Raw genomic sequence first — 14,820 nt, forward strand, 5'->3', positions numbered from 1 at the left:
GGTTGGTGAGGAGGGTGTGACTGACTGGGAAATAGAGTTGCACCCGACCCAGAGCAGAGTGGAGTAGCTAGTGCATTTATTTTTAACCTTAAAGACTTCTGGCCACTGTACTAAAACTTTTTTTCTTTTTAAATGAATATGTTGAAGTCCTAACTCTTAATTTTTGCTGTATTGTGTCTTCGTTTCTGTGCGAGGGCTTTCTCTAGCTGTGGCAAGCGGGGGCCACTCTTCATCGCGGCGCACGGACCTCTCTTGTTGTGGAGCACAGGCTCCAGACGCGCAGGCTCAGTAGTTGTGGCTCACGGGCCTAGTTGCTCCGCGGCACGTGGGATCCTCCCAGACCAGGGCTCGAACCCGTGTCCCCTGCACGAGCAGGCAGATTCTCAACCACTGTGCCACCAGGGAAGCCCAGAAGACAGTTTTAATGGTACATAAACCAAGGCTTGTCCAGTTTCCAGGGTTCTACAGATGTGCAGTTATGGTTTGGGGTTTTTTTTTCCGCTCTGTTTCAAATTCTTGGAATCCTACAGAAGCATCCAGAGGGGAGGGAATCTCAGGCATGCTTTTTGTCTCCATTTTTGCAGATGAGCAAAGAGGCTCAACTCGCCTAAGGTCACATGAACCTCAGGGCAGTTTGGATTTGTTCAAGAGGTCATCTCACATTCCAGGCAGATCATCTTTCCATTTAAGTTCTGACCCTTGGTTTCCTCATCTGTAATATGGGGCAATACCTTTTTTGTAGGATAGTTACAAGATTAAGATTAAGTTAATCTGTGTGAGGCTGGGCTTACATCAGAAGTGCTCAGTGAGGGTTAGCTATTTTCATGGGCTGCAGGGGCAAGTCTAATCCTGAAATACCAGAAACCCAGACACAAACCCTAAGCCCAGGGCTATGATGTGAACCCAGCAGAGAGCAAGCAGTGGCACTGGGAGAAAAGAACACCCACATTTTAGTTCTGGCTCTAGCACCAGCCATGCTGTACGACTTGAACTTTTTCACAGAAATTCATCTTCCACAGTGAAAGTATAGAGAAATTTCTTCTGGAAGGAACTGTACAGGCATGTGGTGGGCAGGCTAACCATATCACCGAGCAGAAAGGACTAGACAGCCCCCACAGACGAGGGAGAAGGGCACAGACACAGGCTCTGGCCTGCAGTCAAGACCATCCGAGGTGCAGCGTGATTCACTCACGCCCCTTGGCTTCTCTCCCAGGGCCCCGGAATGCTATAGAAGCCAGGGGTCAAAGCGCGGTGAGGAAGAAGCATAAGCTTGTCCCCACTAAGGCCAAGGCGCAAGCTGGACAGTGGGCCTGCGGGGCTGCCGGTGCTGCCGGGCTTGACGACTGTTCTTCCCTCTTCCCTTGTGTAAAGGGCGACAGGCGTGGGTCACACCAGGGCTTTCACTGTTAGGAAACCAAGACAGCTTGAACTCTCCACTGGATCAGTTGGGCAGAAGTAGACAAATCTAACCTCAAAGCAAACTCAGTCGCTTGGTCCCAATGTAGTTTAGATGTTTATATATTTTCCTCTTCCCAAGTGTCAGGGAAGAAAAACCAGAGCTACTAAAAACCTGCCAGGCTGCTGGGGGGTGGAGTGTGGGAGACCCACGGGCAGGCTTTGAGCGCAGGCCCCGCTACAGCCCGTGTGGTGCGCAGGAGGCCCTGCTCGGGGTGGGCGACTCTCTTAGTTCTGCCCCCTGGTGTAGCCGCCCACGCCCCCCACTCCGAGGCCAAACACAAAGGGCTGCCCAACACCCAGGTTTTATTGTTTCCACTTTATTGCTCAAGCACAGAACTTGAGGCGAGCCTGTACCTTCAGCAAGTGCAGGGAAGAGGCTGAGGGGGTGGGACACGCCTGGCTGAGGAGGGACACTGACGGGAGGGGGCACAGGGGTGGTCACCACACCAGCCACACCACCTGGGGCGAGGAAAGGGGAGGTAACGGGCACAGCAGTGCTTCCCATGCCCCTAGCACCCACGTCCGCGAGGAGGAACTGGGGGGGAAGGGGCTGTCCAGGGGTCCCCCCTCCACCCCGCCTTCTCATCAGACCTCACATCCCTACCGCATGCCCCCTTCTACCACCTGAAAGACGGACAGAGAAGACAGAGGAAGCAAAATAAATAACGTTCTCGTGAGTGTGCGTGTGGAGGGACATTCGTTCACGTGGAATGGGGGAAGGGAAGGGGGTGACACCACCTAAAATGACCCCCCCGACCTCAATCCCCCAGCCTGCTCCTTTCCCCCTTCCCCCAAAGCCACCATCGAACCCGATAGAAAAATAAAGGTCTAATTCACTCAAAGTTCTTCAGTTTTTACAAAACTAACAGGGTGGAGGAGGGTAGGGAGGAGGGGGCAGGCAGCCGGGAGCAGGGCTGGGCGGGGCTAAGCTTCCGCCTCCACCTGAGGCTGGCCCCCTGCCACATCGTTCTTCTGCTCGTCCTTCATCTCCGTGTCAGCGGGCTGGTTTCCTGCAGCCGTGGCCTTGGCCTGCGAGAAGGGAGAGGGGGAAGGGGGTGAATTCCAGTTCTCATTTGCCCCCTGACGGTAAAGGTGACTCTTACCCACATCCCTACTCTCACCTGCCTGCACCCAAGTGATCACCTAGCACACACTGACACCAGGTGTCGTCTGTACCCAGAAATACTCGTGCCCAAGTTAATAAAAAAATACTAACTGCTAACAGAATTATAGGGACACAGCAATTCCCTTTCCATGTACGACTTAAAGATACACCTGCTCATGTACAAAATTAATGAATTCACTTGATGGCAACACTGTATAAAAGTCTACTTGTCCACGGCAGCTACTACCATATGTGCCTACTGAACACTTTAAATACAGATAGTTCAAAACAATTTAAGTATAAAATACACATTGGATTTTGAAGGCTTAATCTGAAAAAAATGCAATTAAAACAATTACACGTTGCAATATTTAGATACCTTGGGTGAATGAAATATTAAAATTAATTTCACCTATTTTATTTTTTTTAAAACACAGCTATTAGAAAATTTTAAATTCCAAATATAATTTGCATTCTATTTCTATCAGTGCAGGTTTAGAACACTGGGAGACTAAGAACTAGGGACCTGGGTAAGGAAGATACGGTGCATCCACACAGTGGAAGACTGCGTGAGCCTAAGAGCGAACGTAAAGCTTCACACGCTGATGTAAAATAAGCTTCCAGGTATGAAGAGAGCACGATGCACAAAGCGGCAGGCAGAGCCCGCTGCCTGTCGCCAGGGATCACTGTCTGTCCCGCTGGCACACTGGGTGGGGGAGGGAGCCTTTCCACTACACCTGTGCAGTCTGAATTTAACCATGTACGTGTGTTACCTATTTAAACCTCAGTTTCTGAAACCTGAGTTTTAAACAGGCAGAGAACGTAGGCTGGAAAGACCATCAGAGTAGCCAACTCCTGACACAGGGGGCCAGACGCGGGGGCGGGGGGGGAGACCCGGGCTGCTGCTCCAGGCTTCCAGGGTCGGCACAGGCCCAAAGGGCCCGCCCGGGCTGTGCTGGGGACGAAGGGATGCCTCTGTCCCTGTCCCCCCTAACCGCTCCCGTCCCCAGCCTCACCTTGCTCTCCTCCCCAGCCAGCCTCTCAAACATGTTGGCGTAGAGCTTCTTCTCCCGCTCGAGCTGCTTGCGGATCCGCTGCTGGCAGATAGCCAGCTGGGCCTTGGCTGCTTTATTGCTGGGGTAGAGCTGCAGGAGCTTCTGGAAATCAGCCCGTGCCAAGTCAAAGTCGTTCACCGCCAGGTGGGCCTCTCCCCGGCGGAAAAGGCCCTTCTCGTTGTTGCTGTCCAGTTCCAGGGCCTGAGACACAGGGAGCACACAGCAGCGAGACCTCAGATCCTGCAGCTTCTCTGGCCAGCACTGGTTCCCGAGGCAGCCCTCAGCGGGATGAGGCCCCACCCCAGGAAGAACGAGCCTTGGGCACCACACGGAAAGGACCAAGGGCTAGGAAGGCACCTCGTTTAGTCCAAGAGACAGACAGGGAAGACAGGTCGTTAGATGAAACAGAAGAACCTGTGACATTTCCACGCTCTTTTTTTTTTTTTTGGCCGTGCCATGTGGCTTAGTCCCCCGATCAGGGATGGAACCTGTGCCCCCTGCAGCGGAAGCACAGTCTTAACCATTGGACCGCCAGGAAAGTCCATCTCTTTAGACTAAAGTGGGTGCATAGGAGGGAGAGGCAAAGAGCCGGGGAGGAGAGAACGCGGAGCCAGTCCTTCCATCCAGTGTTTCTGCCCACCGCTGCGCCACTGCCTCCGACCACTAAGGCCAAACCACTTGCTTCCCACAGCCCTGCCTCTGGGCCCAGCACCTGAGAGCCCCACGGCTCCGTCCTGCTACCTCTGCCCTAGTCACTGCGGGCAAGTTCCAGACACGCCGGCAGCTCGCCCAAGCCTGCCCGTGAACACTGCCCTCGCTCTCTCACCTTATTGCAGTTCTCAATGGCAGCTGAGAAGGCTTGCAGCTTCAGGTGACACATGGCCAGGTTGAGGTGGGAGGCCAGCCGAAGGGCCTGCGCCTTCTGTGCGTCCTCGTTAGAGAAACTCGACTCGAATTCCAGCCAGGACACAATCTTCTTGTACTGCAGCAGAGCCTGCTTGTACTTGCCTTCCTGGAACGGGAGGGAGGCTCAGGCACCCAGCACAGCTTCGGTGGCCCCCAGCTGTCGTACCCTGTGGACACCGGTGGCCCACAGGCGTGAGAAAGCCCCGCCCCGCCCAACCCCTACCGCCGGCCTGACCAGGCGGCTCGGGTCCACTTGGGGACAGGTCCTCGGGAGCGTGCTCAGGGCCACGCGGCAGGCTCACCTTGAAGTACATGGTGCCCCGCTCCTTCACTATAGTGCTCTGCTCCAGCTTCTCCTCTGAACTCATCTCCCAGGACTCCTTGGCCTGCCGTACCCCAAGGGAGAAACAAAGTTGTCAGCCACCCCAGGGAGTCACGTCCAGGGTGGGACCTGACTTCAGGGTAGGGAAGACCTTGAACAAACTCACCTTCTCAAAACTCTTGAGCTGTACTTCATACTTCAGCTCAGCATTTGGTGGGATCTGGAACTTTTCCTTCCCAACGCTGCCAAAAGCATAGCTGTGGGGCAGGAAAACGCTAGGTCATCTCAGCAGCACTTAACCTGCTCCACACTGAAAGGGCTTCCTGTTTCCTGCAAAGTACCTCCTCATCGCTTCGGTCTTGGTTCAGATGTTTCCTGCTTGGCAAAACCTTCCCTGACCCCTTCACACAATTCCTTGGGCTCTCACTTAGCATGTTACAAATCTTTCTAATAACTCACATGACACACAGGCACGATTACTAATTTAAATGGTAGCCCACAGAGCAATGAGTCACTAGAAGGTGGCAACAGTGTCTCTGAATAACTAAGGATTTTCAGCACTGTGTCCGGCACACAGTAGGTGTGTTTCAGTAAATACAGTTAATGACTGAATGAACAGAAGATGAAAATCTTGATGTCACTAGAAAAGGGAAGCTGTAGCAGCATGACTGAAAACATCAGGTTTGGATTCAAGGAGATCGTGATGGCGTGCGTGCAGGGTGCCCAGAGCCCAGTGACCGCACGCAGGGGAGGCGTACAAAGGGCCGGTTACACAACTCAGTGTGGACGAGTAGATCTGACCTTGGCCCACCCACCTGTTCTACAGACTGCCACACCTGGGCCAAAGTGTACCTCACCTGGGCTTGAGATACACGATGGAATGTTCTCCTTTTTCCATGCGCTGAATGGCTTTCTCCAGCCCACAAGGCAGATCCACGCTCTCCCCCTCGCCGACCTCAAAGCGGAGCTCCCGGCGGTCAAAGATCTGGTCCTTGTAGTACCCTTCCAGCGCAACTGGCGTGAAAGCAGGCAGGAGACTGAGGAAGGATGCCGCCACAGCCGCCCCCATTGCCTCGTCACTTCCTGCTCCCCAAACGCCCTTCGGCCTTCTCACACGTGCGGGAGTGTCAGGAGGATGTGGTTCAGCCCCTCGCTTCACAGAGGAGGGTACTACAAGGACAGGCGACCCGGGGCGTGCACACCAGAACCCGACCGAAACCCCCCCTGCCCCGCCTCACCCTCCACGAGGGCGCCATCGTTGGGCTTGGCGTGGCCTTCCCCCCGAGCCCGGATTCTCCTGATGATCCCGCCGTCTTCTTCGTCCGTCAGGTCCTCTCCCTTGAACTCAAACAACTCCACCTGTGGGACAGGGTGCAAGGGGTCACAGCTCCTCTCTCGCTCGGAAGAGTCCCTAGTAAATGCCAGAGCAGGTCTGACCACGAGGGCAGCAACAGCGGGAGTGGCCCAAGTGGCAGTTCTGCGAGGTTCCCGGGAGCTGCCCTGGCTCAGCTTAGGCAGACGCGGGCAGGCCGCAGGGCTTCACTCCACCTCAGGAGATCACTCTGTGCGCTCGCTACTCCCGTAACAGTGTGCTCTCCAGACAGCCCCAACCCAGCTACTGGACAAGCTCGGCCCGACGGGCGTCAGCAGCCACCCAACGCCTCTCGCCAGCCTTCCCAACGTTCTCCCGGCATCCACTCGGTGGGGCTCAACCACCTTCAAGTGTGAACACTGTCACGTTCCAGCTCCTCGGCAAAGGTTCTCCTCCCCGCCCCACACAGCGGGCATCTCTCCCCTCCTATCATCCCCCGACCCACGCGGCGGGCGTCTCTCCCCTCCTATCGTCCCCCGACCCACGCGGCGGGCGTCTCTCCCCTCCTATCGTCCCCCGACCCACGCGGCGGGCGTCTCTCCCCTCCTATCGTCCCCCGACCCACGCGGCGGGCGTCTCTCCCCTCCTATCGTCCCCCGACCCACGCGGCGGGCGTCTCTCCCCTCCTATCGTCCCCCGACCCACGCGGCGGGCGTCTCTCCCCTCCTATCGTCCCCCGACCCACGCGGCGGGCCTCTCTCCCCTCCTATTATCTCCGGACCCACGCAGCGGGCATCTCTCCCCTCCTATCGTCTCCGGAGCTCCAATATTCTCTGCTGTCAGTCACCACTCTATGTAGATAATGACCTCCTGATTCCTTTCAGTTAGGACCCATCGCCTCTGGGCACCGCCCCAGAGATAAACAGGCCTCAAGCCCTCACCCTGCTGCTTCAAGTCTGAAAAGGGGTGCGTGGCTACCTCTTCCCACCTGAACCCTCCTCATCACTGACCACTTTCTGGCAGCAGCAGGTTACATGCATGGCAAAGCTAGCCGCTCTCTCCATTCCTCCCCTTCCCCCGAGGGCAGGCCCTCAGCCTTCGCTACATTGTCTCCGAGAGGCAGGAAGCGCTGGAGGGCAGCCAGGCCCTGGGCTGAGACAAGGCTGGCTCTTTGCCTTGCTCTCTGTGGCCACTCACCTCGAACACAAGCGTGGCGTTGGGAGGGATCTTGGGAGGGCTGCCCGCCGAACCGTAGGCGTATTCTGGCTTGCAGGTGATGTGGCACACTTCCCCCACCTTCATGGTCGCTACAGCAATATCCCAAGCCTTGATGACCTCCCCTGTAGGTACAGAAAACAAATAGATCGAGACTTCTCTGGTGGCGTAGTGATTAAGAATCCGCCTGCCAATGCAGGAGACACGGGTTCAAGCCCTGGTCCAGGAAGATCCCACATGTCGTGGAGCAACTAAGCCCGTGTACCACAATTACTGAGCCCGTGCTCTAGAGCCCACGAGACACAACTACTGAGCCCACGTGCCACAACTACTGAAGCCTGTGCTTTGCAACAAGAGAAGCCACAACAAGAAGTACATGCACCACAACGAAGAGTAGCCCCCGCTCGCCGCAACTAGAGAAAGCCCGTGTGCAGCAACAAAATCCCAACACAGTGAAAAATAAATAAATAAATATATTTAAAAAAAAAAAAAAAGGAAGAAAACAAACAGGTTCTCCTTGGCAGGGATCTGACTCTGAGTTCAAACAGTGGCCTCAGAGACTTACTGTCCCATGCCCAAGGGGAAGCTGGACACTCTTTAGAAATGGGACCAGGAAGGTAGAAAACCTGCTTGCAGACCACTTTAAAAAAAAACAAAAAAAAACAAACCACTCAACTCTGGAACAAAGGGGTTCAAGAAAACAAGGCAGTCCATCCTTGAAGAGGAAGCAAGGCGTTCAGAGGTGATCAGGGGAATGAGAGATAAAAATCAATACAGTTCCAGGACCTCCCTGGTGGCGCAGTGGTTAAGACTCGGCGCTCCCAATTCTGGGGGCCTGGGTTCGATCCCTGGTCCTCGAACTAGATCCCACACGCATGTCGCAACTAAGAGTTCGCATGCCACAACTAAAGAGCCGGTGAGCTGCAACTAAGGAGCCTGCCTGCCACAACTAAGCTCTGACGCAACAAGGAAATAAATAAAAATTTTAAAAAATCAACATCGGGGCTTCCCTGGTGGCGCAGTGGTTGAGAGTCCACCTGCCGATGCAGGGGACACGGGTTCGTGCCCCGGTCTGGGAAGATCCCACATGCCGTGGAGCGGCTGGGCCCACGAGCCATGGCCGCTGAGCCTGCGCGTCCGGAGCCTGTGCTCCGCAACGGGTGAGGCCACAACAGTGAGAGACCCGCGTGCCAAAAAAAAAAAAAAAAAAAAAATCAACATCGTTTCAGGACAGTGGAAACAAAAAAAAAGAAAAAAATTAAGATTGTAACAAAGCCTTCCTTTTTGAACTCCTGAGAATACTGTTTCTGCTTGTGACAGCTCACACACCCCCATCCCACCAGCCCGCTAACCATGCCCACCTTTCCCCAGGTCGAAGGAGAATCTGTCCTCGCGGTCCAGGCTGGAGTCAAACTTGGTGCCATCCATCAGCCAGCCCGTGTAGTGGACAGAGACTCGGTCCCCGATCATGGGCATCTCCGTGCCCGTGCCCTCTCGCTTGATGACCTGGAGGAAGGGGAGAAGGTGAGCACCTGGGCATGGACACAGAGGCACCACGACTACCCGCACGCCTCTGACCAGAACGTAAACACTCTCCTGCCTCCTTGTAAGTAACTCGACGAGCCCGTCATCAAATGACTGCTGTGGAGCTTGGTTAGAACCAACTGACCTCCCTGTCTTCCACTACGACGTGACTTGGTGTGAAACACTGGAGACAAAACAACACCTGAGTTCAAGTTTTTGCGGTATGCTCTTGTACAAGTCACTTTCACTCTCCAGACCTTATTTGTAAAGTAGTAATCATAATCCCTATCAGAGTTGTTACAGGACTAAACCGGTGAAAGACTGAATAATTATCAGCAGCAAAGGGAAAAGTATTTATGCTACATTTCCTCATTCTTCCTAAACATCAGTCATCAGCTCAGGATCTAGTTTAGAGAGAAAAGAGGAATATGAATAACGAAAAGAACAGGAGCAGTCCGGGAGAGGTAAAAGCAATCAGCAGGTCACAGGTGAGCCCGGGCGCGCAACCAGGCCCTAAGCTCTGACTTGGGAATTGAGCATTCGTGACTGGCAGGCTACTGAAGTCCTTGGTTTCAGGGCTAGAGCATTTCCCAGGAACTTCTAAGACTCCTGCTTCTCTTCTTTACCATTTATAAAATTTGGTGGCTCTGTGGGCTCCCTGGTACGTGTGTGGTCACCCTCTAAGGGAAAGCTTCCACGATGGAATGGATGTGGACTTAAATAGCAATAGAAAAGGAAAAGGGAAGGAACGGAGAATCAAAGAGAAAGAGTCTCCCGGAAAGCCGCGTCCCCACCGCGTCCCCACTGCAGAGCAGCCAGGTGCGTTCTGCACCAGCTAAGAGCGCCCCGAGGTCTCGAGCTCGCCCAGGGCACACGCGCACGTGGGGCTGAGCAGTGGGAAGCCAGGAGGGGAGACGCTGGGTGAGGACTCGGCACGAATCCGGGCTAGGATTTCGCTATCCTGGACAGCGCAGAAGCAGCTCCGAACCGCGGCCAGCTGTCCTGACGTGGGTCAAGATGCCCCGCTGCCTGGGTCCCAGACCCCTCCCCTGGCTCCTTGGGCGGTAACACGGTTTCGGGCGCCCAAGCAAAGCACCTCCTCCCAGCCCCGCACCCCGCGCTCAGGAAGGCCCGGGGGGGGGGGGGGTGAACTACAGGTCCCGGCATGCAGCGGGGCGGGGGGGAGGGGGACAGCATGGCCGAGCGGGTGACCTAGCCGGGTCCCAGCCTTTAGAAAAGGGGTGACGAGAAGGCGGAGGGCGCCGGGTCCGCGCGCCAAGTCGCACAAAGGCCGGCAGGCCAGGAAATAACTCCTGGAACCCGCTTCGCGTCCTGGCTAATGTTTAACTGCCAGGGTCGGCGAGCTCCGCACCCCCGAGGCGCAGGCGGCCGGGGGGGGCTCCCCGGCGGCGGTGGCGGCGGCGGCAGGGAAGGAGCCGGCCGCGAGGTCCCGGGTCGCAGAGAGGGGTGGTGCACGCCGCCCGGCCCCCCGCAGCTCACGCGCCCGCTCCCCCGGCGCGCCCCTCCCCGCGCACGCGGCGGCCGGAGCAGGCGCTGCGCTCCCGGGCCTGGGGGACTGGGGAGCACTCAGCCCAGACCTCCTCCTTCCAAGCGTGTGGCCGCCCTCCCGCCCCGAACCGGCGGCCCGACCAGCAAGGCGGTGCGCCCGGCCACGGCTGCACGCCGCGGTCAACGGCCGGCCGGGAGGCTGCAGAGGCGGCCGTCCGAGCCCCGAGCCCCGGCCGGCTACTGAAGCGCGGCGGCGACGGGCTCTCGGCGCCCCCCGCCGCCCCGGGGCGCCCCCGCCCCTTACCTTAAGCACTCCCTCATCCTGCTTGGGACTGATGTCCACCCCCTCGAGGGGCAGCGGCGCCGACTGCGCTCCGCTCTCTGCAGCCTTCGTCTCCTCTGCGGTCATGGTGCCGTTCCTCGGGCAGCGGGCGCCGGTCAGTGCGCGGCTGTGCGGGCGGCCGGCCGTGGCTCGCGCACCTCTGCTCCGGCGCGGGCGGGCGCAGGAGGTGGGTCGTGGGCGGCCGGGGGAGCGATTGGTCCCACCGCCGCGGAGGGAGGGGCTGGGAGGAGCCGGGCGGCCGCGAAGGACGTGGGGGGAGAACTTTCTAGAGACGGCGGCCGGTTCGGGCTCTGGCGCTCAGGGCGCTCCTGCGAAAGGTGGTTTCTGGTTCGTTCCTCCCGCCGGCCGCCTGGCCCCGCCCCGGTCCTGGGACCCTCGGACTCCCAGGCCAGCCCTCGCTCCCGCGGCGCGCTCTCCCGGCCTCCCCCACCCCCCCGTCCCCCCGGTCTAACCGGATTCTTCCAGATCCTTCTCGATCCTCCGCAGCGTCCGACGCCGCGCCGCCGGACGTGGGCGCCGCGCGTGCGTCTCCCCGGCCCGAGACGCGGGCGGCCGGCCTCCCCGCCTGGCTGGGCGCGCGAGCTGAACGCAGAGCGAGCGGAGAGCGTTACCCGGGCGCGCAGGGCCGGGGAGGCGACCGGGTGTCCCCGGAGCGGGGCCGGCGTGCGCCTGGGGCTCGGCGAAGTGCTGCGAGCTGCCCGTTTGCAGGAAATGGCCCGCGTGGTAAAGGGGCCTTCCCCGACAATAATAAAACTGAAAACCTAAAAACTGTTTCAGCTCACGAAGGAAGCCATTCCACCTTACTGAAAGCCCATGGGAAGAAATATTTTCTTAATACTGGGTTCCAGGTGATTCTGGACTTCCTGTGGCAAGCGCGTCTGCGCGGTGGGCCAACGCACCGCAGCGCCTAGATACCCAAACAATAGCCTTTTGACAAAAAGGTCCGTGGAGGGAAGGTTTTGATTTTGCTTTAGCGCTTAACCCCATCATGGCATAGCTCCTGAGGCGTGGTATCAAATAGTTATCGGCTGCATGAATTTGTATTCCAATAAAAATAGAAACTTTTTTTGGAGCCCTCGCTCTGTGCTTGGCGCTGTGCTGTATGCTATGCAAACTGTCCTGTTTAGGTAGGCAACCAAAAGGGCTATTGCAGATGAAATTTTAATACCATAACGTAACTGGGAATTTCATCGTAGTCTTTTCTGTTGGAACTCGGCTGGAAAGGGATGCAGGAGAAAACTGTTTCTTCCAGTGATTTACAGCAAATGTGTTTACCCTTGACTAAGTCTCGTTGGCTGACTGGGGATACCCTCAGAGGACATGGGGGGTTGACTCACTAGAGGCTGTCTATTTCTTTTCTACACCGTCCTTAGCAGGGTGAAAAGTAACAGTGCCAAGGCCTTCCAAAACGCCAGGGGACAGGGATGGCGGGTAAGGTGCTGGCTTGTTGCCTTGGCAGTTATGTTGCTGTTGGCTCCTGCACCTGCGTTTGGCTGGTCTCTGTGTGTGTGCTGGTTTCTTTTGATGCTGGGGCCGTTGGGTATTATCTGACAGAACAAGTTGGGATAGGAAAGGAAAGTTCCCTTTGGAGTAATGCTATTCGGCGTCTTTTTCTTCGTCGGAAGCAAACAGTGTAGGTTATGTCTTTCAGTCTGTCATCACATATTAATTGAGCACTGAAGGTGTGCCTGCTTTTGCACGAACGCATGCTGACAGTAGAAAGAACATATGCTTCAGAGTAAGCAAGGAATTGGGTCGCCCACATGGTAACCGATTTGGGGCAGGTTATGGGGATGGTAACGTCTATCAATGAGGGTAGTTGTGATGGTTACAAAGAGGGAATGTATGTCAGGTATCTAGGCCAGTGCCCACCTTCAAACGGGTGGTTGGTAAATAATGGTCATTATTCTAATGCGATGAGTGTGTATGGTGAGATAGGGACAAAGTGCTAAGAATACAGAGGTCTGTAAGAGGGGAAAACCCTGTGGAGGGGAAAGGGGAAGGACCAGAGGGAAAGGTTTCCAGGGAGGAAGTGCTGTGCTCATTCAGTCAATGAGTGGTTGAGGGGCTGGGAGATGGAAGGGGGTGGGGAGGGGGCAGTAGGCACTGGGTTCTTGGATCCTAGAGCAGGACCTTATTTCTAGAATTTTTTTCTAGTTATTTACATTATATTTTTCAGATTGTAAAACTTACAGTCAATATAGAAAGTATACACAGGTGTTTTGTTCTTTCCCTCCTCTTCCTCCTGCCTTTCCCAGCCCGTTTAAATTAGTGTTCCCATTAAAGATGTTTAACAACGTACAGTAAGCCCCCTACATACGAACGAGTTCTGTTCTGAGAGCACATTTGTAAGTCCAGTTTGTTCGTAAGTCCAACAAAGTTAGCCTAGGTACCCAACTAACACAATCGGCTATATAGTACTGTACTGTGATCGGTTTATAATACTTTTCACACAATACATAAAAAACAAACACACAAAAAAACACATTTTTAATCTTACGGTACAGTACCTTGAAAAGTACAGTAGTCCAGCACGACAGCTGGCACACGGGCTGGCACTGAGTGAACAGGCAGGAAGAGTTACTGACTGGAGGAGGGAGAGGAGGTGGGAGATGGTAGAGCTGAAGGGTCGCCAGCAACAGGAGACGGAGGAAGCTGCAGTTTCACTCACGGCTGGCTGACGTTGGTGGACCGCACCTTCACAGATTGAAGGCTCGTGTGTAGGGGCCTTACTGTAATTCTTTTCAGTGGTATCATCAGTCATTCACAATCCTCCCGGAACTCCCCCTTTGCTAGAGGAAGACAGCACCCCCCCATCAACCACCTTACTCTTACTCTGTAGATGACCCGTGCTGTGGTTAGTTTTGTTATTGCCAGAATGAGCCGGCGGGAACTCACGTGGTACATCTCCCTAACGCCAGGCCCATCCCTCAGACACGAAGACCCTTTTTTTTTATTTTTGGCTGTATTGGGTCTCTGTTGCTGCACGTGGGCTTTCTCTAGTTGCGGTGAGCAGGGACTACTTTTCGTTGCGGTGCACAGGCTTCTCATTGCTGTGGCTTCTCTTGTTGCAGCACGCAGGCTCAGTAGTTGTGGCTCGCGGGCTCTAGAGCGCAGGCTCAGTAGGTGTGGCGCATGGGCTTAGTTGTCCCAAGGCACATGGGATCTTCCTGGACCAGGGATCGAACCCATGTACCCTGCATTGGCAGGCGGATTCTTAACTTCTGTGCCACCAGGGACGTTCCCAGGACCCTTGGTTTTAAACCCCGTGTTTTTAAAGGTGCTGTTTTGACCTTCTTAGACTGACAATCTTCTTAAACATTAAAATAATTATGTGATACTCAAATAATTCAAGAGAATGTGAGATGAGTATGTACATGCACATACACATGTTATGTAACACAGCAGCATAATGAACTCTGGGAATATACCACCCAACCTAAGAATTAGAACATCACCAATATGATGGGTGTAAAAATGTAACACCAGAAATGTTAAGGACACTCATCAATTCTTGCTACTTTTGGTGTCTGTGGACTGAGAAAACAAACTATACTACTGACCAAAACAGCTACTACACGTTTCATAAAACATTTATTTACTTATTTATTTTAGAGATTACAGCTCCATTTTCATGCATTTGAAAAACAGTAGACCGCTATGTGGGGTCTGCACATAGTGGAGACCTGAAGCTTCATCACTGAACACACCATGGGTCACCGGGTGAGTTTTCCTCACCTCTGAGATGGGAATCATGATAGTGTCTATGTCACAGGATTAAATGATAAATTCTTATGTGTGAAGTACTTAACGCAGTGCATCGCACATAGCAAGCAGATGGGTGGTAATGAGTGTGTGTGCCGTGTTTTATTTGTTCAGCCTGTTGATTGCTGGAGTATGGAAATGGAAGACCCCACAGTTCCCAGCGCTCAGGTTGCAAGCTACTGAGTGGTCTGGACAGGGGTTTGAGCCATTGTTTCCAGAGGAGTGCTTCTTCCTGATGTTAAATCACATCTGTATTTTTTTCTCTTTGACCCTCAATGATGAACCTGACTATCTAATATACTAGCT

The 14,820-nt window shown here is 54.9% G+C and overlaps 1 protein-coding gene across 1 annotated transcript; it reads right to left on the reverse strand.

The window, feature by feature from the left end:
* Window positions 1–1,734: 1,734 nt before the first annotated feature.
* On the reverse strand, window positions 1,735–11,821 carry FKBP4 (FKBP prolyl isomerase 4). Its single transcript, XM_079938182.1, has 11 exons — window positions 11,202–11,821; window positions 10,711–11,057; window positions 8,735–8,879; window positions 7,356–7,498; window positions 6,085–6,205; window positions 5,704–5,860; window positions 5,013–5,103; window positions 4,827–4,910; window positions 4,445–4,630; window positions 3,580–3,819; window positions 1,735–2,487 (listed from the first exon to the last, which is right to left on the reverse strand). Exons 2-11 carry the CDS (start codon window positions 10,813–10,815, stop codon window positions 2,383–2,385), a joined length of 1,377 nt encoding a protein of 458 aa, XP_079794308.1. The 5' UTR covers window positions 10,816–11,057; window positions 11,202–11,821; the 3' UTR covers window positions 1,735–2,382.
* Window positions 11,822–14,820: the final 2,999 nt, after the last annotated feature.

The sequence above is a fragment of the Stenella coeruleoalba genome, assembly GCF_951394435.1.
Source record: "Stenella coeruleoalba genome assembly, chromosome: 11".
NCBI lineage: Eukaryota > Metazoa > Chordata > Mammalia > Artiodactyla > Delphinidae > Stenella > Stenella coeruleoalba.

What these genes read in the sequence shown, in the direction of transcription:
- FKBP4 (XM_079938182.1), bottom strand. Translation starts at nt 10,815, where the DNA reads ATGACCGCAGAGGAGACGAAGGCTGCAGAGAGCGGAGCGCAGTCGGCG. An exon ending in CGATGGCGCCCTCGTGGAGG is followed by an intron (nt 5,861 to 6,084) that starts GTGAGGCGGGGC and finishes CTTTCACGCCAG; the next exon opens with TTGCGCTGGAAGGGTACTAC. An exon ending in AGCTCAAGAGTTTTGAGAAG is followed by an intron (nt 4,911 to 5,012) that starts GTGAGTTTGTTC and finishes GGGGTACGGCAG; the next exon opens with GCCAAGGAGTCCTGGGAGAT.